The sequence below is a fragment of the Pongo abelii genome, chromosome 8 (assembly GCF_028885655.2).
Source record: "Pongo abelii isolate AG06213 chromosome 8, NHGRI_mPonAbe1-v2.0_pri, whole genome shotgun sequence".
Classification (NCBI taxonomy): Eukaryota; Metazoa; Chordata; class Mammalia; order Primates; family Hominidae; genus Pongo; species Pongo abelii.
The window spans coordinates 99,387,711-99,410,431 of NC_071993.2; the positions used below are offsets into that span (position 1 = coordinate 99,387,711).

At 39.4% G+C, this 22,721-nt stretch overlaps 1 protein-coding gene across 1 annotated transcript in view; it reads left to right on the top strand.

The window, feature by feature from the left end:
• KIF11 (kinesin family member 11) overlaps positions 1-22,721 on the top strand; it is a 62,936-nt gene that overhangs the window by 15,840 nt on the left and 24,375 nt on the right. Inside the window, exons 5-12 of the mRNA XM_002820977.6 lie at positions 206-391; positions 543-667; positions 4,257-4,347; positions 4,593-4,835; positions 7,935-8,030; positions 12,573-12,661; positions 20,407-20,494; positions 21,767-21,955. Of these exons, the coding sequence (XP_002821023.1) occupies positions 206-391; positions 543-667; positions 4,257-4,347; positions 4,593-4,835; positions 7,935-8,030; positions 12,573-12,661; positions 20,407-20,494; positions 21,767-21,955 (1,107 nt within the window). The remainder of the gene's footprint in view (positions 1-205; positions 392-542; positions 668-4,256; positions 4,348-4,592; positions 4,836-7,934; positions 8,031-12,572; positions 12,662-20,406; positions 20,495-21,766; positions 21,956-22,721) is intronic.

A 22,721-nucleotide genomic window follows, 5' to 3' on the forward strand; every position in this document is an offset into this window, starting at 1 on the left:
GGGTTTATGGAGGGTGTGAAGACTACTGTTGAACAGACTGTTGTAAATGACTTCTCTAACATTAGGTTAGTTGTTTCTTTTTTTGTTTTGTTTTAACTTGCTTTGCCATACTTATGTTTAAATATATTATAAAGGAGTCCCATGTATTTTAACTGCCACAGTAAATGGCATTCTTCCTTTATATTAGTCCTTATTATAATTTCAGGATCCCTTGGCTGGTATAATTCCACGTACCCTTCATCAAATTTTTGAGAAACTTACTGATAATGGTACTGAATTTTCAGTCAAAGTGTCTCTGTTGGAGATCTATAATGAAGAGCTTTTTGATCTTCTTAATCCATCATCTGATGTTTCTGAGAGACTACAGATGTTTGATGATCCCCGTAACAAGGTAACTCAGTCTTTGAGAATGAAATGTCTCTGAATTTTAATGTGTGAGGCTTTGAGAAGTCAGAGAGAGTGTGTGTGTGTGTGAGTGTGTGTGTGAGTGTATGTGTGTGTTTTAACCAATCTAATGGATGTTCTTTTGGTATTTTGGTCAGAGAGGAGTGATAATTAAAGGTTTAGAAGAAATTACAGTACACAACAAGGATGAAGTCTATCAAATTTTAGAAAAGGGGGCAGCAAAAAGGACAACTGCAGCTACTCTGATGAATGCATACTCTAGGTAAGAAAGCCATAGTCTCTTCCCTAGCCCCATTTTCTTTTAAGAAGAATTAGAAACTTGGAGAAAGTCAAATTGGAGTGGGTCAGGGTATGTGGGTCACGTACCTAGATTTTGTGTTATAAGGAGGGGTTGTTGGTAATTGGCTTGAGATTTATAGGGAAGGAACCAATATTGAAATAATGTTGAAAGGAGGACAAAGATAAGTTGAACCATAGCTGAAGTATTAAACTTTTTTTTTTTTCTTTTTTGAGACCAAGTTTCGCTCTTGTTACCCAGGCTGGAGTGCAGTGGTGCGATCTTGACTCATTGCAACCTCTGCCCACCGCGTTGAGGCAATTCTCCTGCCTCAGCCTCTTGAGTAGCTGGGATTACAGCTGTCCGCCACTATGCCCAGCTAATTTTTGTATTTTTGGTAGAGATGTGGTTTCACCATGTTGGCCAGGCTGGTCTCAAACTCCTGACCTCAGGTGAACTACCTGCCTTGGCCTCCCAAAGTGCTGAGATTACAGGTGTGAGCCACTGTGCCCGGCCTAAACTTTCTTAAAGTGGAAGAATCCTTTTATTCTAGTGACATCATATATGGAAGCCCAGGATAAAATGTGGCTGCTATAGTTGATTTTGGAATGGGACGCTCTGAGGCTTACCTCCTTAGCCTTATGAAGGGGTCCCTGAGGCACTTTTGTGGAGCCCCGTACTGATATTAGAATATAGTTTGAAAACCCTTGCATTGAATAAGGATTAGAAGTCAGGTCTTTTAAAATGGCTTCATTTTAATGTGGGAGACAGATGGTCACTAACACCGGCTTTCGTGGGGTGAAAGGGATAATTTTTTTTCTCTCTAAATTATCTTTTACTGAAATATAAAATTCCTTTTTAAAAAATTGTTTATTTTCCTCTCTTACCACTCTATTCATTGAAATATAAAATCCCTGTCATAAATTTACGTAAGTTAGGAACTCCTTTTTTCTTGTAAAGACCCCTACAGGACAAATTCTAAACTCTACAAATATAGTTTACTAAAACAGAAGTGTTTTTGTGTGTGTGTGTGGTCTTTAAACCTCAGAATGTAATAGAAAAAGCAATGGATTGCAAATTAGATATTTGTGTGTAGTCTCAGTTTCGCAGTTAATTCAGCATATGACTTTTTGTAAATAAGTGAATTTATCTGCTTATCAGTTTCTCTGAGCTACAAAATTATTGTTAGGATTAGAAGTCTTATTTCTTTGCTGGCTTGTAGTTGAAAATTTGTGTAAAATGCCATAACAATTACAGTTGCAACTCTAAAAAAAGTTGGCATTTAAAGAAAGAAGAAAAATATAACATAAAAGTGATTTAAGATCATGGAATTTTGGATGATTTCAAAATTTTAATTAAATTTTCACTTAATGGCTTTCCAATAAAATGGAAATTTTATTCTGTGGTTGATTTATAACTTAATTTCATGTAGAATTTTGAGAACTGAACTGAAGACTAGGTAAAATTTCTTTAGGTACATTTCACTAAAGTATAAAAGTATACTATTTTATACTAAAGTATACTAAAGTGTACTAAAGTATAAAATTTCTATTTTTCCTTTTTTCTTGTATGTAGACTTGTATAAAGGTCACTTTTTATGAAGCTATGTGACAAAGAGGAGAAGCTAATTCAGTTTTCCCAAATTAGAGCTAACTTCAATGCTTATTTGTATTAATTGCCTAATCTGGATTAGGAATGGGTAGATAATGGTAGAAAAACATGAGATGAATATTATTATTATTATTATTATTATTATTATTATTATTATTATTTTTGGGACGGAGCCTCTCTCTGTCCCCCACGCTGGAGGGAAGTGATGCAATCTCGGCTCACTGCAAGTTCTGCCTCCTGGGTTCACGCCATTCTCCTGCCTCAGCCTCCTGAGTAGCTGGGACTGCAGGTGCCCGCCACCACGCCTGGCTCATTTTTTGTATTTTTAGTAGAGACGGGGTATCACCGTGTTAGCCAGGATGGTCTCAATCTCCTGACCTCGTGATCCGCCCGCCTCGGCCTTTCAAAGTGATTTCAGGCGTGAGGCACCATGCCCGGTGGAGATGAATATTATAATTCATATCTATAGTTTACATTTATGTTTTTCCTTGGATCTTCCTCCTTTTCTGTAATTTAAAATAATTTAAATAATTTTATAAAAATGATACTTGGCTGGGCACGATGGCTGATGCCTATAATCCCAGCAATTTCGGAGGCCAAGGCAGGTGGATCACTTGAGGTCCAGAGTTTGAGACCAGCCTGGCCAATGTGGTGAAACCCCATCTCTACTAAAAATACAAAAATTAGCTGGGTGTGGTGGCGTGTACCTGTAATTCCAGATACTCGGTAGGCTGAGGCAGGAGAACTGCTTGAACTCAGGAGGCAGAAGTTGCATTGAGCCAAGATCGCGCCATTGCACTCTAGTCTGGGCAATAAGTCTCAAATAAATAAATAAATAAATAAATGATTTTTAAAAAGATACTTAATTTTTTTTTAAAGTAACATGAAAGTACAAAGAAGAAAATTGAAACTTACCAGATTCTCTGTCAATTGTCAGTGATATTAACAAACATAATAATGTTCACCAAATGCCATTGGATACAGAAAGAATGTCTTTGGTCATCTGTATAATTTTTTTTACCCCTAAGATAAAAGCACAATATTTGTTTTGTTTTGTTTGAGACAGCATCTCACTTTGTCACCCAGGCTGGAGTGCAGTGACTCAATCATGGCTTACTGCAGCCTTGACCTCCTGGGCTAAAGTGATCCTCCCACCTGAGCCTCCAGGGTAGCTGGAACTGTAGGAGCGTGCCACCACGCCCAGCTAATTTTTAAATTTTTTTGTAGAGATGGCAGTCCCACTATGTTGCCCAGGCTGGTTTTGAACTCCTGGGTTAAAGTGACCCTCCTACCTTGGCCTCCCAAAGTGTTAGGATTACAGGCATGAGCTACCACCCCAGCCTGAATATCAGTATTTAGCATAAGGTAGACTTTTGAACATTTTATAATCTAGCAGTGATTATCTTGTAGTGTTTTAGTAATCATGCTGTTTACTATTTCTGCTGTTAGGGGATAGGAGTCATCTATTTCTGATGACAGTCTTGAAGCAGAGAAGTGTACTTGTGCATGTACACAACAGCATGTACACATGGATGGGGAGGTGGAAGAGTAAACTAATGCCTTACCTGGTACCATTTGAATTTGTGGTAATGACATATTTCAAATGGTTCTTATGAATAGAAGATTGATTACAAGCCATCTCTTCTTGACATACCAGGCAACTGTTTCGACCCCACCCACATCCAGCTTTCAGAGGTGCCTCAGGATTCTAAGTCTTTTAGAGTTTTTTTTCAGATAGCTTCTTATTGATGCCTCTTTTGCAGGCAGTAGATATGAGAAAACAAAATCCTAATCACTGTTCTATCCATCTCCTGTCTTCCAAAATATTCTTGATATCTCCTGTCTGATGTTATCTTTCTCTGCTCGTGTGGATTTAGATCTTCCTTTCCTGTTTTCAGTTTTTCAGAAGCAGCAAATGCTATTTTACATTATAATGACTGGGCAACTTGATATTGTTTTCTAGTCGTTCCCACTCAGTTTTCTCTGTTACAATACATATGAAAGAAACTACGATTGATGGAGAAGAGCTTGTTAAAATTGGGAAGTTGAACTTGGTAAGCATCCACCTTAATACTACTGTTTCACTCTTAAACACCTTATAGAGCAGCTTGAAATTTTGTCCTTGAGACAAAATTTTTGTGGTCACTGGGTGATTAGCTTTGTAGTGGGAGAAGAAATTTGTTAATTACAGAAAAATTATTTTGCTGGCTATTTAATAAATTATGCATACTGTGAGAATGAAAGTCTTTGAATCCAAATCCAATAGACTCACTTTTTATTTTTATTTTTAAAATTAAAGGTTGATCTTGCGGGAAGTGAAAACATTGGCCGTTCTGGAGCTGTTGATAAGAGAGCTCGGGAAGCTGGAAATATAAATCAATCCCTGTTGACTTTGGGAAGGGTCATTACCGCCCTTGTAGAAAGAACACCTCATGTTCCTTACCGAGAATCTAAACTAACTAGAATCCTCCAGGATTCTCTTGGAGGGCGTACAAGAACATCTATAATTGCAACAATTTCTCCTGCATCTCTCAATCTTGAGGTAAGCCCTTTGAAAGGAAGCTGCGAGTATAGTAGCTGTAATTGTTATTTAGGTATTATATATTTTAAAAGCTCATTTACTAGGATGGGCACAGTGACTCACACCTGTAAACCTAGCACTTCGGAAGTCCAAGGTGGGCAGATCACTTGAGCTTAGGAGTTTGAGACCAGCCTGGGCAACATGCCGAAACCCTGTCTCTACCAAAAATACAAAAAATTAGCTGGGTTTGGTGGTGTACACCTGTGGTCCCAGCTACTTGCGGGGCTGAGGTGGAAGGATCACTTAAGCCTGGGAGGCAGAAGTTGCATTGAGCTGAGATCATGCCACTACACTCCAACCTGGGTGGCAGAGGGAGACTCCATCTCAAAAAAAAAAAGTGTATGTATATACACACACACACATACACATATATATAGTGGGGGAAAAAAGTTCATTTAGTAGCTTCATTCTTTTTTTTTTTTTTTTTTTTGAGACAAATCCCACTCTTGTCCCCCAGGCTGGAGTGCGATGACGCGATCTCGGCTCACTGCAACCTCCACCTCCTGGGTTCAAGTGATTCTCCTGCCTCAGCCTCCCAAGTAGCTGGGATTACAGGCGCCTGCCACCACGCCTACCTAATTTTTGTATTTCTAGTAGAAACATGGTTTCACCTTGTTGGCCAGGCTGGTCTCAAACCCCTGACCTCAGGTGAGCCACCCGCCTTTGTCTCCCAAAGTTCTGGGATTACACGCGTGCGCCACCACCCGGCCTAGCTTCGTTCATTCTATGCTATAATTTAAAAGAATCTGGACATTGCATATGAATATATATAGGAGGACACTCCTGAAGAAGTTATCTTTTTCCTTCCTGGCAGAGTTTTTAACCTTAAAAAGCCAGTTTCTTAATGGCTTTTTCCACACAGTCTTCAAAGAAAATTGCTGTGGTCATTAGCAGTGGGTGGTGTATGGAGATTTAATTGAGGACTTAGAAGCAGGTCAAGTGAATGCTCGCTAGTGTGGTAGAGGCTGCTTAGAGAACACTGAAGATGGCTTTGGATGTGTGAGAACAGAGAGGAAAACCAAGAGAAGTAACAAAGATGGTAAAATGTACGCTTATTTTATTGCTGTCATCTGCCTTAAGTGGAAATTTTATTTATTTATTAATTTTTTTATTTTTAGAGGTAGAGTCTCATACTGTTGCCAAGGCCGCAGTACAGTAGCATGATCATGGCTCACTGCAACTTAAATTTCTGGACTCAAGTGATTCCCCTAACCACAGCCTCCTGAGTAGCTAGTACTACAGGTGTGAGCCACCAGGCCTGGCTAAGTTTTGTTTTTGTTTAAATAGAGACGGAGGTCTCACTATGTTGCCCAGGCTGGTCTTGAACTCCTGGACTCGAGGGATCCTCCTACCTCAGCCTCCCAAAGTGCTGCAATTACAGGCATGAGCCACCTCGCTTGACCTAAATGGATTTTAAAAAGCTTTTTTAGGCCAGGCACGGTGGCTTACGCCTGTAATCCCAGCACTTTGGGAGGCTGAGGTGAGTGGATCATCTGAGCTCAGGAGTTCAAGACCAGCCTGAGCAACATGGTGAAACCTCATCTCTACTAAAAAATACAAAAAATTAGCTGGGCATTGTGGTGCGTGCCTGTAATCCCAACTACTCAGGAGGCTGAGGCGGGAGAGTTGCTTGAACCCAGGAGGTGGAGGCTGTAGTGAGCTGAGATTGTGCCATTGCACTCAAGCCTGGGTGACAGAGCGAGACTCTGTCTCAAAAAAACAAAAAAGCTTTTTTAAGGTCTCCAGCTTCCCCTTCATTAAAAAAAAATCTTTGTTGAGATTTAATTCACATACCATAAAATTCACCAATTTAAAGTATATTAATTTAATAATTTTAGTATATTTACAGAGTTGTCCAACCATCACCAAAATCTAAGTTTTGAACATTTTCACAATCTCAGAAAGAAAGGCTGTACCCATTGAAATTACCTTTCCATTTGCCCCACTCCCATCTCTACTGCTTTTTGCATCTATATATTTGCCTATTCTGGATATTTCATATAAATGGAATTATGTAATATGTAGTTTTTTGTGACTGGCTTCTTTCACTTAGCATAATATTTTCAAGGTTCATCTGTGTTGTAGCAGCAATACTTTATTCCTTTTTATGGGTGAATAATATTCTATAGTATGGATATGGGATTTTTTTTTTTTTTTTTTTTTTTTTTTTGAGATGGAGTCTCACTCTGTTGCCCAGGCTGGAGTGCAATGGCATGGTCTTGGCTCACTGCAACCTTCGCCGCCTGGGTTCAAGTGATTCTCCTGCCTCAGCCTCCTGAGTAGCTGGGATTACAGGCATCTGCCACCATGCCTGGCTAATTTTTGTATTTTTAGTAGAGACAGGGTTTCACCATGTTGGCCAGGCTGGTCTCGAACTCTTGACCTCATGATCCACCCGCCCCGGCCTTCCAAAGTGCTGGGATTACAGGCGTGAGCCACTGTGCCTGGCCGATATAGGACATTTTGTTTATTCATCAGTTGGTTGATTCATTGAGCTTTGTGGTTTTTTGTTTTGTTTTGCTTTGTTTTGTTTGTTTGTTTGTTTTGAGACAAGGTCCCTCTCTGTTGCCCAGGCTGGAGTGCAGTGGCACATTCACTGCAACCTCAACCTCGTGGCCTTAAGTGATCCTCCCACCTTAGACTCCCAAGTAGGTGGGACTATAGGCACATACTACCATGCCCAGCTAATATTTATTTATTTATTGTAGAAACAGGATCTCCCTATGTTGCCAAGGCTGGTCTCGAACTCCTGGGCTCAAGTGACCCTCATGCCTTGGCCTCCAAAGTGCTGGGATTACAAATGTGAGCCATCATTGAGTTTAAGAATAGTCTAAAGGAAATTATCCTAAGGGTCGAGACTCTGAAAATTGAAGAGAAGGGAAAAAAGGATTGGACAACTTCCTTTTTAAAGGTTGGGCATAGTGGTCTTAATGACTAGATTTCAAAATTAGATATAATTATAAAATATTACTTGTAAGTTATTATATAACATATTTTAGATAACAGAACTACATTATTCTCACAATATCTTCAGTAATTGACCTTTCCTTTCCATGACAGGAAACTCTGAGTACATTGGAATATGCTCATAGAGCAAAGAACATACTGAATAAGCCTGAAGTGAATCAGAAACTCACCAAAAAAGCTCTTATTAAGGTAACTGTGAATTTTTGTAGAGTAATGTAATCTTGTCTGACAAATGTGAAAATAAGAAACTGAAGTGGGAGATAATAGTTAAAGAAGATTTGTTAAATTGCCCATGGAAGGCTTTTTATATAGTGATTTAAACTAAATGTCTTACATGTTAACATATTTTTTTTCTAATGCTAATATGTTGACTTTACCAACTTTATCAACTGAGTTGGTACTCTTAGCAAAATTTTCATTTATTTACATTTACAAAATTTATTTATTTGCATTTTTGAGGTATAATTTACATGCCATAACATCCACCTAATGTAAGCATACAATTCAATGATTTATAGTGCATTTACGGAGTTGTGGAATATAACCACGATCTAGTTTAGAAAATCACTATCCAGTTTCCCTTTGCTCCTTTACAATCATGTGGCCACTGACCTGCTTTCTGTCTATAGATTTGCCTTTTCTGGGCATTTCCTATACATGGAATCATGTAGTATTTGGTCTTTTGCATCTAGTTTCTTTTGCCTAGCATAATATTTGGGGTTCCACTTATAACATGTATCAGTAGTTTATTTCTTTTTATTGCTGAATAGTATTCAATTATATGCTGATAATATGACATTTGGATCATTTCCAGTAATGCCATTGTGAACATTTCTGTACATGTCTTTGTGTTGATGTGTTTTTATTTCTCTTGGGTAGATAGATATCTAGGGATTTAATTTCTGGGTTGTATAGTAGAAACTTTTCCAAGTAGCTGTACCACTTTGTATTTCCTACAGCAGTTTATGAGGTCTGCAGTTTCTCCACCTCCTCTTTAACACTTGTTATGATCGGTCTTTTTAATTTTAACCATTCTAAGGAGTATAAAGTGGTACTTCAGTATGGTTTTTTTGTTTTTTTGTTTTTTTTTTTTTTGAGATGAAGTCTGGTTCTTTAGCCCAGGCTGGAGTGCAGTGGCACGATCTTGACTCACTGCAACCTCCGCGTCCCAGGTTCAAGCGATTCTTCGGCCTCAGTCTCCCGAGTAGCTGGGACTACAGGTGTGCACCACCACGTCTAGCTAATTTTTGTACTTTTAGTAGAGATGGGGTTTCACCATGTTGGCCAGGCTGGTCTTGAACTCCTGACCTCGTGATCCGCCCGCCTCAGCCTCCCAAAGTGCTGGGATCACAGGCATGAGCCAATACGCCTGGCCCCAGTATGGTTTTAATTAGTATTTCCCTAATGACTAATGATGTTGAACATCTTTTCTTGTGCTTATTATCTATTTGTTTATCTTTTTTGGTGAAATGTCTATTAAAATGCTTTGCCCAATTTTAATTGGTTTGTCTTATTAAGTTTTAAGGAGTTCATGTAGTCTAGATACAAGCCCTTAATGAGATATGATTTGCAAATATTTCCTCCCAGTCTGGCTTTACTTTTTCCTTTCCTTGATTTTTTTTTTTTAAATAAAGTTTTTAGTATTGAGATAATTATAGATTCACATGCAGTTATAAGAAATAATACAGAGAAAACAGGCCAGGCACAGTGGCTCATGCCTGTAATTCCAGCACTTTGAAAGGCCGAGGTAAGCGGATTGCTTTAGATCAGGAGTTCGAGACCAGCCTGGCCAACATAGTGAAACCCTCATCTCTACTAAAAATACAAAAATTAGCTGGGTGTAGTGGTGTGTGCCTATAATCCCAGTTACTCAGGAGGCTGAGACAGGAGAATTGCTTGAACTCAGGAGACGGGTTGCAGTGAGCAGAGATCGTGTCACTGCACTCCAGCCTGGGAGACAGAGTGAGGCTCTGTCTCAAAAAAAAAAAAAAAAAAAAAGTAATAATACAGAGAAATCCTTTGTACATTTTGTTGAACTATAGAATATTACCACAGGGATATTGATATTAATAACAATCCACTGATCTTTCCCAATTTTCCTTACACGTGTATGTGTATGTGTATTTAATTCTAGACAGTTTTGTCACATGTATAGGTTCATGTATTCACCACCACAATCAAGATACTGAACAGTTCCATCACCACAGGGACCCCTCATATTGCTCTTTTGTAACCGCTTTTCTTCCCACCATATCCTTCCTTTCCTGGTACCCAATAATCTGGCCTCTATCATTTCAAGACTGTTATTGATTGGAATCATACATTATGTAAACGTTTGAGATTGCCTTATTTATTTTATTTATTTTGAGACGGAGTCTCACTCTGTCGCCCAGGCTGAAGTGCAGTGGTGCGATCTCAGCTCACTGCAACCTCCGCCTCCCGGGTTCAAGCGATTCTCCTGCCTCACTCTCCCAAGTAGCTGGGATTACAGGTGTTTGCCACTATGTCCAGATAATTTTTTGTATTTTTAGTAGAGACAGGGTTTCACCATGTTCGCCAGGCTGGGTCTCAAACTCTTGACCTTGTGATCCACCCACCTTGGCCTCCCAAAGTGCTGGGATTACAGGCGTGAGCCACCACACCCAGCAGATCTTTCTTTTTTAGTACTAAGTAGTAGTCCATGGTGAGTATGTACCATACATACAGTTTTTGTAACCATTCAGTTATTGAATGACATATGAGCTAATTTCAGTTTTTTTGCTATTACAAACAAAACTGCTATTGACATTCATTTATAGGTATTTATGTAAACATAAATTTTTATTTCTCTGGGATAATTGCCCAAGAGTGCAATTGCTGGGTTGTATAATAATTGAATGTTTATTATTTTAGGGAACTGCCTGTTTTTCAAATTGGCTATATCATTTTACAGTGTATGAGTGATCTAGTTTCTTCACATCCTCACCAGCATTTGCTGGTGTAACTTTTTTATTTTAGTCATTCTGATAGGTGTCGTAGGTGATAGATATCTCATTGTGATTTTTGACTTGAATTTTTCTAAAGGCTAATGATGTTGAGCATCTTTTTAATGTGCTTATTTGATGTTTATATATTTATGTATATATAGCATATACATATATTGCATATTTACATATATAACATATATATGTGTATATATATTTATTTCCCATTGTAATTTAATTGTGGAAATATCTGTATATTTGTCCTGTAGAGTTTTACCGTAGTATCTTTTGACGTGTTCCTCTGTTCTTTGTATTTTCTATAAATTGGTAGCTGAATCTTGAGGCTTGATTAAATTCAAGTTTTGTCTTATTTATTTTTGGCAAAACTAATTCATAAGCAGTAGTGTCTTCTTCCATTTAGAAGTATATAATGTCTGGTTCTTTGTCTTTTTTGTTTTTTTTGAGGCGGAGTCTCGCTCTGTTGCCCAGGCTAGAGTGCAGTGGTGCCATCTCGGCTCACTGCAAGCTCCGCCTCCCGGGTTCACGCCATTCTGCCTCAGCCTCCTGAGTAGCTGGGACTACAGGCGCCTGCCACCACACCCGGCTAATTTTTTGTATTTTTAGTAGAGATGGGGTTTCACCATGTTAGCCAGGATGGTCTCGATCTCCTGACCTTGTGATCCTCCTGCGTCGGATCCCAAAGTGCTCGGATCCCGCCACTCCCAAAGTGCTGGGATTACAGGCGTGAGCCACCGCGTCTGGCCAGAGGTATAGTTCTTACAGGAAAGGCAGGACACATGCTTGACTAATTTCCTTCATTTGCCAATTTTGAGAATAATGAGTTGGTTTCCTAGGTTTCTTAGTGTCCTTATAAACTCATAGATTTAAACTATTTGTGTTAACCCATTGTAGTTGTTCTCCTCACTGATGCTCAGATTGGCTCATCTTTGGCCAGGGGTATATTAGTCTGTTTTCATGCTGCTGATAAAGACATACCCGAGACTGGGCAATTTACAAAAGAAAGAGGTTTATTGGACTTACAGTTCCACATGGCCGGGGAGGCCTCATAATCATGGCAGAAGGCAAGGACGAGCAAGTCACATCTTAAGTGGGTGGCAGCAGGCAAAGAGAGAGAGCTTGTGCGGAGAAACTCCTGTTTTTAAAACCATCAGATCTCGTGAGACCCATTCCCTGTCATGAGAACAGCATGGGAAAGATCCACCCCTATGATTCAGTCATCTTCCACCGGGTCCCTCCCACAATGAGTGGGAATTATGGGAGCTACAAGATGAGATTTGGGTGGGGACACAGAGCCAAACTATATTAAGGGGTTACATCTTCAAGTGGCTTATTGAGTCCTTTTGATTAACCTAGTAGGCTTTGCTTAGCTTATTTCCTTGTCTTATTTGTCAAGATGTTCTGTGTTCATCTTGAATATTTCCTGCCTCAGTCCTGGAATCAAATGCTTTTATAAGGAATCCTGGTTCATTTTAGTGTGAAATACTGCTACCAACCTGGGTATTGGAGGTTGCGGTTATTCTTGGGAAGTCCATATTTTTAGAATGAGTGCATTTAAAAAGGAGCTTTGAAAGACTTTATTTCTAAACAAATTAATATTGATTAAAAAGTATGGTTATAACTTTTTATCATACTTCTTTAAGTTTTAAAAGACATAAAAAAACTAACTTTACATTGTATTTGATGCATATCCTTCCCAAACTGAATGAAAAAAGTACTAAACTGACACCTACGTATTCCTCTTGTGTAGGAGTATACGGAGGAGATAGAGCGTTTAAAACGAGATCTTGCTGCAGCCCGTGAGAAAAATGGAGTGTACATTTCTGAAGAAAATTTTAGGTAAGCCCTTGGCTATGGAGTTAATTTCCAAGAATAAGCATTTCTGATAACAGGCTATTTGAAGTAAAACTTATGTAGCAGTAAGTAAAATCTTTATATCCAGTACCGATAAATACTTCATTTTGTGTGTGTGTGTGTTTTCTTTTGAGACGGGGTCTCGCACTGTCACCCAGACTGGAGTGCAGTGGCACAATCTTGGCTCACTACGTCCTCAATCTCCTGGGCTCAAGCGATCCTCCTGCCTCAGCCTCCCAAGTAGCTGAGATTATAGGCATGAGCCACCACACCCTGCTAATTTTTGCATTTTTTATAGAGACAGGGTTTCACCATGCTGCCTAGGCTTCTATTTTGTTTTGACATTAACAAGTAGCTATCAAACACTTTTTATAAAATCTTTTACTAACTTTTAATTTTTAAATCATTAATTCACATGACATTTCAAGAAGAATACAAGAGAGCTTTCATGTATTCTTCACCCAGTCTTCCTCAGCGGTTATCTCTTGTATAATTATAGTACAAGGCTGGGTGTGGTGGCTCACACCTGTGAATCCCAGCACTTTGGGAGGCCAAGGCAGGCGGATCACCTGAGGTTGGGAGTTTGAGATTAGTCTGACCAACATGGAGAAACCCAATCACTACTAAAAACACAAAATTAGCCGGGTGTGGTGGTACATGCCTGTAATCATAGCTACTCCAGAGGCTGAGGCAGTAGAATTGCTTGAACCTGGGAGGCGGAGGTTGTGGTGAGCCGAGATCGCACCATTGCACTCCAGCCTGGGCAACGAGAATGAAACTCTGTCTCAAAAAAAATAAAAAAAATAAATAAATAAAAAATAGACTGGGTGCCATGGCTCACCCTTTGGGTAAGCACTTTGGGAAGCTGAGGCAGGCAGATCACCTGAGGTCAGGAGTTCAAGACCAGCCTGGTCAACATGGTGAAACCCCGTCTCTACTAAAAATACTAAAATTAGCCAGGCATGGTTGCAGGTGCCTGTAATCCCAGCTACTCAGGAGGCTGAGGCAGGAGAATCGCTTGAACCTGGGAGGCAGAGGTTGCAGTGAGCTCAGATAGCAGCATTGCACTCAGCCTGGGGAACAAGAGCGAGACTTCATCTCCAAAAAAAAAAAAAAAAAAAAAGAAAAAAATAATAAAATAAATAAAAAATAATTATAGTACAATATCAAAGCTGGGAAGTTGACCTTGATACAATATGTATATTAGTTTGTTCTTATACTACTATAGAGAACCACCTGAGACTGGGTAATTTATAAAGAAAAGAGGTTTAATTGGCTCACAGTTCCATAGGCTGTACAGGAGTCATGGCTGGGGAGGCCTCAGGAAACTTACAATCCTGGTAGAAGAGCTAAGGAGAAGCAAGCACGTCTTCATATGGCGGCAGGAGAGAGAAAGTGAAGAGGAAAGCACTGCACACTTTTAGACAACCAGATCTTGTGAGAACAGCAAGGGGGAAATCCATCTTTATCATTCACTTATCTCCCACCAGGCCCCTCCTCCAACATGTGGGGATTATAATTCAACATGAGATTTCGGTGGGGACAGAGAGCCAGACCATATCAACATGTGTATATAGTTCTATGCCATTTTGTCACTTGTATAGATTTGTGTAACCACCACTGCAATCAAGATACAGAACTTATCCTATCATCACAAGGATCTCTCTTGCTGATTCACTATAGTCACACTCACCTCATCTTCTCCATGATTCCTAACCCCTGGCAACCACTAATCTGTTCACTTTTTAAAGCCCTGGAGTAATTTGTTCAAAGGAAAGCTTTTATTGAGGCCTATTATATAAAACAACAATAATAACAGAGAAAACAAGGGGAAGAAGGTAAGTGGGATGCAAAGGACTATAACTTGAAAATTCCTGATTGTGTTTATCCTGAAGATATTAGGAAGCAAGACTTTCACAGAGCATTTTTTAAAAGTTAATAGTGATAAAAGATATTAGACGTAATTAATAATAACCAGAAGCATTTTAGTGTAATCTTTTACTGAACTTTTTTGTAGATGTTAACACTCTAATAGTATATAAATCATTTAATAAACTTAAGTTTTTTCTGTGTTATTTCCAACTGTCATAATGTATTCCATGAATGTGTAAGATGCCCTAGAATCAGAACAATGTAAGATTGTGGGTTAGTTAACAGTTTACCATCACTAAACGAGGTGTCCTTTTTTTGATACTTTGGAAGTAAAAAATAATTGGTGAGGCACTCAATCCTGGCCTGTAATCTTTAGAAATGATATCGATTATTGGCAGCTTTCATCTTTCTGATTTTATTTTTGAACTTAAGAAGTAACTTTGGTTTTCATTTGTTTAGTCCCATGATTGAAAATATGGTTTTTGCTCTCTTTTTTTTTAACTTTTATTTTAGTTTCAGGAGTACATGTGCAGGTTTGTTTTACAGATAGATTGCATGTAACAGGAGTTGGTGTATATATTATTTTGTCACCCAGATAATAACCATAGAACCTGATGGATAGCATTTCAATCCTTACTCTCCTCTTACCCTCCACCCTCAAAGAGGCCCAGGTGACTATTGTTCCCTTCTTCATGTCCATGTGTACTCAGGGTTTAGCTCCTACTTATAAGTGAGAACATTTGGTGTTTGGTTTTCTGTTCCTATGTTAGTTTGTTTAGGACAATGGCATCCAGCTCCATCCATGTTGCTGCAAAGGACATGATCTCGTTCTTTTTTTTTTTTTTTTTTTTTCCCTAGACAGTCTTGCTCTGTCACCCAGGCTGGAGTGTAGTGGTGTGATCTTGGCTCACTGCAACCTCTGCCTCCCAGGTTCAAGTGATTCTCCTACCCCAGCTGCCCGAGTAGCTGGGATTACAGGCACCTGCCACCATGCCCAGCGAATTTTTTTTTTTTTTTTTAAGTAGAGATGGGGTTTCACCATGCACCGTGTTGGCCAGGCTGGTCTTGAATTCCTGGCCTCAAGTGATCAACTCACCTCTGTCTCCTGGAGTACTGGGATTACAGGCATGTGCCACTGCACCCAGCCATCTTGCTCTTTTTTATGCCTGTGTAGTATTCCATGGTGTATATGTACCACATTTTCTTTATCCAGTCTACTGTGGATGGATAGCTAGGTTGATTCCACATCTTTGCTGCTGTGAATAGTGCTATGATGAACATATGTGTGCATGTGTCTTTATGGTAGAACAATTTATATTCCTTTGGGTATATACCCAGTAATGGGATTGCTGGCTCGAATAATATTTCTCTGTGTTTTTTTTTTTTTTTTTTGAGATGGAGTCTTGCTCTGTTGTCCAGGGTGGACTGCAGTGGCACAATCTCGGCTCACTGCAAACTCTGCCCCCTAGGTTCAAGCAATTCTCCTGCCTCCGCCTCCCAAGTAGCTGGGATTATAGGCACCCGCCACTGCACCTGGCTAATTTTTGTATTTTTAGTAGAGGCGGGGTTTCACCATGTTAGCCAGGCTGGTCTCGAACTCCTAACCTCAAGTGATCTGCTCACCTTGGCCTCCCAAAGTGCTGGATTACAGGTATGAGCCACCATGCCCTGCCAGTATGTCTGTTTTAAGTTCTTTGAGAAATTGCCAAACTACTTTCCATAATGGCTGAACTAATTTTCATTAGCAGTGTATAGGCGTTCCCTTTTCTCCACAACTTTACCACCATGTGTTATTTTTTGACTTTTTAATAATAGCCATTCTGACTGGTGAGATGGTTTCTCATTGTGGTTTTGATTTGCATTTCTCTAACAATTAATGGTGTTAAACATATTTTCATATGCTTCTTAGCCACATGTATATCTTCTTTTGAAAAATGTCCACGTCATTTGCCCACTTTTTTTTTTTTTTTTTTTTTGAGACAGTTTCACTGTTGCCCAGGCTGGAGTGCAGTGTGGCGTGATCTCCGCTCACTTCAACCTCCACCTCCTGGATTCAAGCGATTCTCCTGCCTCAGCCTCCGAAGTAGCTGGGATTGCAGGTGCCTGCCACCATGCCCGGCTAATTTTTGTATTTTTAGTAGAGATGGGGTTTCACCATGTTGGCCAGGCTGGTCTCACACTCCTGACTTCAGGTGATCCACCCACTTCAGCCTTCTAAAGTGCTGGGATTACAGGCGTGAGCCACCACGCCCTGCGATAGTTTCTTTTGTTATGCAGAAGCTCTTTAATTACCTCCCATTTGTTAATTTCTGGTTTGTTGCAATTGCTGTTAGCATCTTCATCATGAAATCTTTGTCAGGGCCTATACTAGTTTTTTTTTTGAGACGAATCTCACTCTCTTGCCCAGGCTGGAGTGCAGTGGCGTGATCTTGGCTCACTGCATCCTCTGCCTCCTGCATTCAAGCAATTCTCCTGCCTCAGCCTTCTAAGTAGCTGGGATTACAGGCACCTGCCACCACACCCGGCTAATTTTTGTATTTTTAGTAGAGATGGGGTTTCACCATGTCAGCCAGGCTGGTCTTGAATTCCTGACCTCAAGTGATCTGCCCACCTCCGCCTCCCAAACTGCTGGGATTACAGGTGTTAGCTACTGTGCCCAGCTGGGCCTATATGATTTTATGCTTAGACAATCCCATAGTCTCTGTCCATAAGCTCCTAGATCTGATAAACAATTTAAGCAGAGTTTCTAGATACACAATCATTGTACAAAAATCAGTAGCATTCCTATATACCAATAATGTCCGAGTGCCAAACAAGAATGCAATTCCCTTCACAATAGCCACAAAAACAGTAAAATACCTAGGAATACAACTAACCAGAGGTGAAAGATCTCTATGGTAAGAATTATAAAACACTGCTGAAAGAAATCAGACTTGACACTAACAAATGGAAAAACTTTCCATGCTCATGGATAAGAAGAATCAATATTGTTAAAATGGCCATACCACCCAAAGCCATTTACAGATTAAATGCTGTTTCTCTCAAACTACCAATGACATTCTTCACAGAAGAAACTATTGTAAAATTCACATGGAACTGGAAAAGAGCCCGAATAGCCAAAGCAGTCCTAGGCAAAAAGAACAAAGCTGGAGGCATTGCATTACCTGACTTCAAACTGTACTACAGGGCTACAGTAACCAAAACATCATGGTACTGGTACAAAAACAGACACATAGACCAATGGAACTGAATAGAGAGCCCAGAAATAAAGCCACACACCTACAGCCATCTGATCTTCGACAGAATATGCAATGGGGTTAAAACTGCCTGTTCAATAAATGGTGCTGGGATAACTGGCTATCCATATGCAGAAGATTGAAACTGGACCCCTTCCTTAACGCCCATATACAGAAATCAACTCAAGATGGATTAAAAACTTAAATGTAAAACCTAAAACTAAAAACCCTTGTAAAAAACCTAGGTGTTTGTTCTCTAATAGACATGAGGCATAATCTGAGATAGTTTTGTCTGAAAAAGCTTTTGGAATTAGTACAGTGTCAGTCAGAGAAGAATCACAAAGACTACAGCCAACATTTAAAACAGGATAATGCTTTATTTAAGCCAAGCTTAATAGACATTTTAAAACCATATCAAAATCATCTCATCCATACAATAACAATGTTGTATTACCCCTTGGCATTCACTATAAAAAAGCATTTCAAATAATCCCATTTTACATAAAAGATGTATTTCTATTTATTTTTATTTTTATTTTATTTTATTTTATTTTTATTTTTATTTTTGAGATGGAGTCTCACTCTGTCACCCAGGCTGGAGTGCAGTGGCGCGATCTTGGCTCACTGCAAGCTCTGCCTCCTGGGTTCACACCATTCTCTCGCCTCAGCCTCCTGAGTAGCTGGGACTACAGGCGCCCGCCACCACGCCCTGCTAATTTTGTTTTTGTATTTTTAGTAGAGATGGGGTTTCACCAGGATGTTAGCCAGGATGGTCCTGATCTGCTGACTTCGTGATCTTCCCGCCTCGGCCTCCCAAAGTGCTGGGATTACAGGCGTGAGCCACCGCGCCTGGCTGTAGAAGATCCATTTCTAATAAAAAGCTAATATATTTAATCAAAAGACTATTCGAATTAACTCTTCTCTTACAGCTCATTTCTAGCTTTTCCTTTAGTCAGCAATATCTCTAGCTAATATGTTAAGGGAATTTGTATTCATGGAAGAATCTTTGTCATTTAAGCATAATGTGAAATAGAAAATTGTTGGTTGTTACCAAAGAGTTAGATGAGCAAATACAGGCATTCATTTCTGAAACTTACTAATACTCAAGAAATCGGAGACCCATTAAAGTGGGTTTGGAAGACCTGTGAGCTTTGTGCTTGAGAAAAGCATTGCTCTGTTTTACTTTTTATGACTTCTTTTGACTTTGACTTCATCTACTAATATTTTTGTTGAATTTCATTTCTGCTGTCAAATTTTTCTAAAAACTCTTTTCTGCCATCCCTGTCCCTCCTTTTGAAAAATATAGCATCCTTTTATTTTATGGATCTATTCCTTATCTCAGAAACATTATTAATGTTATTAAAGTTTTCTTTTATGTTTTTCTGTCCTTTGGGATCTTTTTTTTCCCTGTTGTGATATCTGTCATTTGTATTTATTTTCTTCAAATGTCTAGTGATTTTTGCCTGGCAATTAAGATGGATTAGAAGCTTTGTACATGGGTGAGGATTATGGACCTGTAAGTTCACTATAGATGAAAAAGTGGTGATCTCAGTCTTAAGTCTGGGCTTCCATCAGATATCATTCTTTGTTGGATTTTTTTTCTTTTGGACAAGGCCTCAGTCTTTCCTGAGAAGATTTGCCCAGTTTGCTTGGAGATTTTTCTAGCTGCTGATATTTTTTGATTAGAGTGGGTATAGGGGGCTGAGGATTCCATCATTTAGTATGTAGATTTACACTTAAATGCTCATTTCTAGTCCCTAAACCTTCTACAGTCCATGGTGTCTACTGAAAGTGAACCTGGAAATTCTGCTGCAATTCCTATAGACTAGTGGCTCTCAACGGAAGTGGTGTTGAGGGACTGGTGGTGGTGGGTGGTTTTGTCCCCCAGAGGACATTTGGCAGGGTCCAGAGACATTTTTTACTGTCATGAATTGGATGGTACTGAACATCCTAAAATGTACAGGACATCCCCACAATGAAGAATTATTTGATCCACTAGTGCTGAGGCTGAGAAACTCTGCTCTAGAGAGTAATCCTTTGTTCTCATGGGGGTTATGTGGTGGGGTGAGAGTGGTGTTTGTGCTGGTGTATGTGTGTGTTGCAGCAGCAGGGGGTGTAATTGCTCTGTATACATACTTTAAGTCTCAGTTTTTAACCCCTAATCTTACCCCTTCCTTCTAAGATACCTGATGCCTTCAAGTCCCACATTTTTCCAGCATTCTGTGGGGCATATTTATATTCTATATCCCTGATTATAGACACTTAGGTTGCATTCCCTTCTCTCTCTACTTTGAGTTATAGTCAGTCCTCTGTTAGCTTTCTAGCTTCTCAAATTTGATACACACATGCTTTTCCCCTCATAGGTAGGGATTCTTAGTTTCAGAATTGAGGGCAAGGGAAAAATATTTCATTTATAAAACAAAGACAAGGAATATAATTTGTTCTTTGTAATTTGTATTTATTGCTTATTGACACTTAGGTATCAAGTGACACTTGGGTATCAAGTGATGGTGATAAATGTTGGAAATGAGTTTGTGTAGCTGTCACAATTGTGTTAGAATACATTTTGTAGGAGTTAGAAAAAAATATTAACTGTTAAACTCATATTAAACTTTATTTTAGAGTCATGAGTGGAAAATTAACTGTTCAAGAAGAACAGATAGTAGAATTGATGGAAAAAATTGGTGCTGTTGAGGAGGAGCTGAATAGGGTAAGCATTTAAAATGATATTTACTGTTATGTGAAAAGCAAATATTGAAAGAAAATTTTAGAATGTGAAAGACCTAATATTTTTTCCTTCAAGATTTTTTTTTTTTTTTAGACGGAGTCTCGCTCTGTCACCCAGGCTGGAGTGCAATGGCGTGATCTCAGCTCACTGTAATCTCTGCCTCCCGGGGTCAAGCGATTCTCCTGCCTCAACTTCCCGAGTAGCTGGGGTTACAGGCGTGCACCACCATGCCCAGCTAATTTTTTTTGTATTTTTAGTAGAGACAGGGTTTCACCATGCTGGCCAGGCTGGTCTTGAACTCCTGACCTCATGATCCACCCATCTCGGCCTCCCAAAATGCTGGGATTACAGGCGTGAGCCACCACACCCAGCTCCTTCTTTAAGATTTTATTTTGCTGACCCTTATACTGAAAGTAAGTTATATTATGATTTTTTGCTATCATTAATCACATCAAAAAAGCTGACAGCTTATATTAATAAAACATTACAAGAAATTAACTGAATTGTTTGATTTTGTTATTAAAACTACAAAATAGTGAATGCTGAAGCATTTTTGTTAACATGTTTATCAGATAAAGGAATACAGATATTGGGAGAGACTGGATGTTAAATAAAAGTAATATAACTAGGGTAGGCAAGAGGCCTGACCTTTCAGGGCCACCCTCATATTAATACCTTTATTTATTTATTTTTAATTATTTTTTAGAGACAGGGTCTTGCTCTGATGCCCAGGCTACAGTGCAGTGGCATAATCATATCTTACTGCAGCCTCAAACTTCTGATCTCAAGCAACTCTCCTGCCTCAGCCTCCTGAGTAGCTGGACTTCAGGCATGTACCACCATGCCCGGCTAATTATTTTATTTTTTTGTAGAGATGGAGTCAGTCTTGCTATGTTGCCCAGGCTGGTCTCAAACTCTGGGGCTCAAGTGATCCTCCTGCTTTGGCCTCCCAAAGTGCTGGAGTTACAGGCATGAACTACCTTGCCGGGCCACATTAACACTGTTATATTCAAATCCATTGACAATGTTGAAGGAAACTGAAGAATTAATAGTACTACACCAAACCTATTATTTAATCTCAAAGTGTTGAGTAAGATTACAGAAAGAAACAGGATGACATATTTGTGTTAACCTACTGGGTAACTTGTTAAAACTTTTGCATGGAAATAATTTGTTTCATTTTTCTAATCTTATGAACTAGCCAGATATCCTACCAGCCAGATCAGCGTTTTTTAAATTCTGTGTTATATTTAGGTTACAGAGTTGTTTATGGATAATAAAAATGAGCTTGACCAGTGTAAATCTGACCTGCAAAATAAAACACAAGAACTTGAAACCACTCAAAAACATTTGCAAGAAACTAAATTACAACTTGTTAAAGAAGAATATATCACATCAGCTTTGGAAAGTACTGAGGAGAAACTTCATGATGCTGCCAGCAAGGTTTGTCCCTTGTGTTGATTTGTACTCATATTAAATAGAGAATGGGTAGAAAATATTTTCTGTGCTTAAGCATTAAATATTCTGTTTATTCACCCCAAATGGTATTTCCGTCCATTTAAAAAACATTATTTTACTATTTCATCCATATTTTTCTCAGTGGAGATGTCGACTTATGAAAAAACTACTCCTGCTCCTGGAGTTTTGAAAATAGAACATAACTTAGCCGGGCGTGGTGGCTCACGCCTATAATCCCAGCACTTTGGGAGGCCAAGGCGGGCGGATTGACCTGAGGTCAGGTGTTTGAGACCAGCCTGACCAACATGGAGAAACCCGTCTCTACTAAAAATACAAAATTAGCTGGGCATGGTGGCGCATGCCTGTAATCCCAGCTACTTGGGAAGGCTGAGGCGGAAGAATCGCTAGAACCCGGGAGGCAGAGGTTGCGGTGAGCCGAAATCACACCTTTGCACTCCAGACTGGGCAACAAGAGCGAAACTCCGTCTCAATAAAAAAAAAAAAGAAAATAGAACATAACTTTATAATATATTTTGTAGACATTTAGAATAGTGATGCTGTGATGCTTATTCTTTGTGGGGATGATTGAACCTAATTAGTCATTAAGAATTTAGTATGTTCTGGCCAGGCGTGATGGCTTACGCCTGTAATCCCAGCACTTTGGGAGGCCGAGGTGGGTGGATTGCTTGAGGTTAGGAGTTCGAGATCAGCCTGACCAACATGGTAAAACCCCATCTCTACTTAAAAAAAA